The sequence below is a fragment of the Octopus bimaculoides genome, chromosome 11 (genome assembly GCF_001194135.2).
Source record: "Octopus bimaculoides isolate UCB-OBI-ISO-001 chromosome 11, ASM119413v2, whole genome shotgun sequence".
NCBI classification, from domain to species: Eukaryota; Metazoa; Mollusca; class Cephalopoda; order Octopoda; family Octopodidae; genus Octopus; species Octopus bimaculoides.
This window is the reverse complement of record NC_068991.1, coordinates 21,311,067-21,312,559: the sequence shown is the minus strand read 5'-3', so window position 1 is coordinate 21,312,559 and position 1,493 is coordinate 21,311,067. Positions and strand designations below refer to the sequence as shown.

The 1,493-nt window shown below is 36.1% G+C and overlaps 1 protein-coding gene across 1 annotated transcript in view; it reads right to left on the bottom strand.

Moving 5' to 3' along the window:
- LOC106869315 (solute carrier family 22 member 6-A) overlaps nucleotides 1–1,238 on the bottom strand; it is a 29,889-nt gene extending 28,651 nt beyond the window's left edge. Inside the window, exon 1 of the mRNA XM_014915008.2 lies at nucleotides 228–1,238. Within this exon, the coding sequence (XP_014770494.1) occupies nucleotides 228–381 (154 nt within the window). The 5' untranslated portion in view covers nucleotides 382–1,238. The remainder of the gene's footprint in view (nucleotides 1–227) is intronic.
- Nucleotides 1,239–1,493: the final 255 nt, after the last annotated feature.

Here is a 1,493-nt window from a genome sequence, read left to right as displayed (position 1 = left end):
GGTGTAGCTAAAAATATTAATGTGATTTGGGTAACGCATATCTACTTCATGTGTAAAATTTTTTTTATGTGCGTGTGTGTTTGTATACATATATACATACATATGAATATATAGGCAGAGAAAAGAGAGAGGGGGAGAGGGAAAGAGATAAATAGATAGATAGATAGATAGATAGATAGATAGATAGATAGATAGATAGATAGATATGCATATAAGTATGATATTACCTATGAATATGTAGAAAAAGCTGTTGGCTGAAGCGGTGAGTGCCGAGGCGCAGACGATGAGGTATTGAGTAGTATGAAAGTATTTAGAGTCTCCCAGAGCTCTCAGAATTCCATCGACATCAATTTCCGAAGGCTGCATAGTGGTTTTCTTCATTCGATTTGTTTCGTTAATTTCTTTAAACTTTTATTTCTCAGTTAGCATTATGGATCTAATAAAAGATCCTGCTACTTAGATTGGGCTATACAATTTATTATTATTTAAGAATATTTAACTCTTAATCGCTTTTTAACGATGCTGCATCTCTAAACGAAGTAATAAAGTAAATATATTAACAACAACAACAAAAATTACCACACTTGGTAAATAGCAAAGAATTTCTAGAAATGATTCCTCAGAAAGTCTGTTTATTTTGTAGAGGACTGGCTTCCTGCTATTAGTTTCCAAGTTTATATTAGGTAAAACTATAACATGTGTAGAGACAAATTAGAGAGTCATAAGTTTATTGTGAGGGTGTCTATCTATATTAAGTGATAATTTGTGGAAACGTGCATTTTAAAATGTATGTCGGGTCACTGACTGGCCTCGAGCTTAATTATCTTAAAGCCGTCATTATCGTCACTATCTGCACCATGGTAGTCACCATCGTCGTCATCGTGGTCGGAGCTGGAGGTGGTAGTGGTGTTGATCTTCCTGTTCTTCATTTGTACTTATTGTTGTTGTTGGTCGCGATGGTGGTTGCTGTAGAGGTAGTGATGGTCGTCGTCGTTGTCGCATTGTTGATTGTCGCCATTGTGGTTGTCGTGGTGGTGGTTGTTGTGGTAGCGATGCTGTTGCTGTTAGTACCGCACAGCTTCCGATATGGTAATATTAAATTTCCCGCCATTTGTGTGCCAGTGAGTATATCTCAGAGTGAGTGTGTGTGTGTGTGTTTCCTTTATGTTGTTAATGTTCCTTCTCGCGTTATAAATTCAGTTTATTCTTGCTGTTGTTGTAAATGTTTATTCTTAATGTTTAATATTGTTGAAAATCTATGTTTATTGTTGTATACACACGTTCAAAGATATACACGCATATATACATGCATACGTAAAGACATTAATAGAAACATGCATACATATATACGTACATGCATATATGCATAAATGCAGATCAACAGAGAATGACGGCCATGCTTTTACATATCCTTACACTCACACATATATGACACACGCACAGAGTTTCATCTCTCTCTCTCTCTCTCTCTCTCTCTCTCTCTCTCTCTCTCT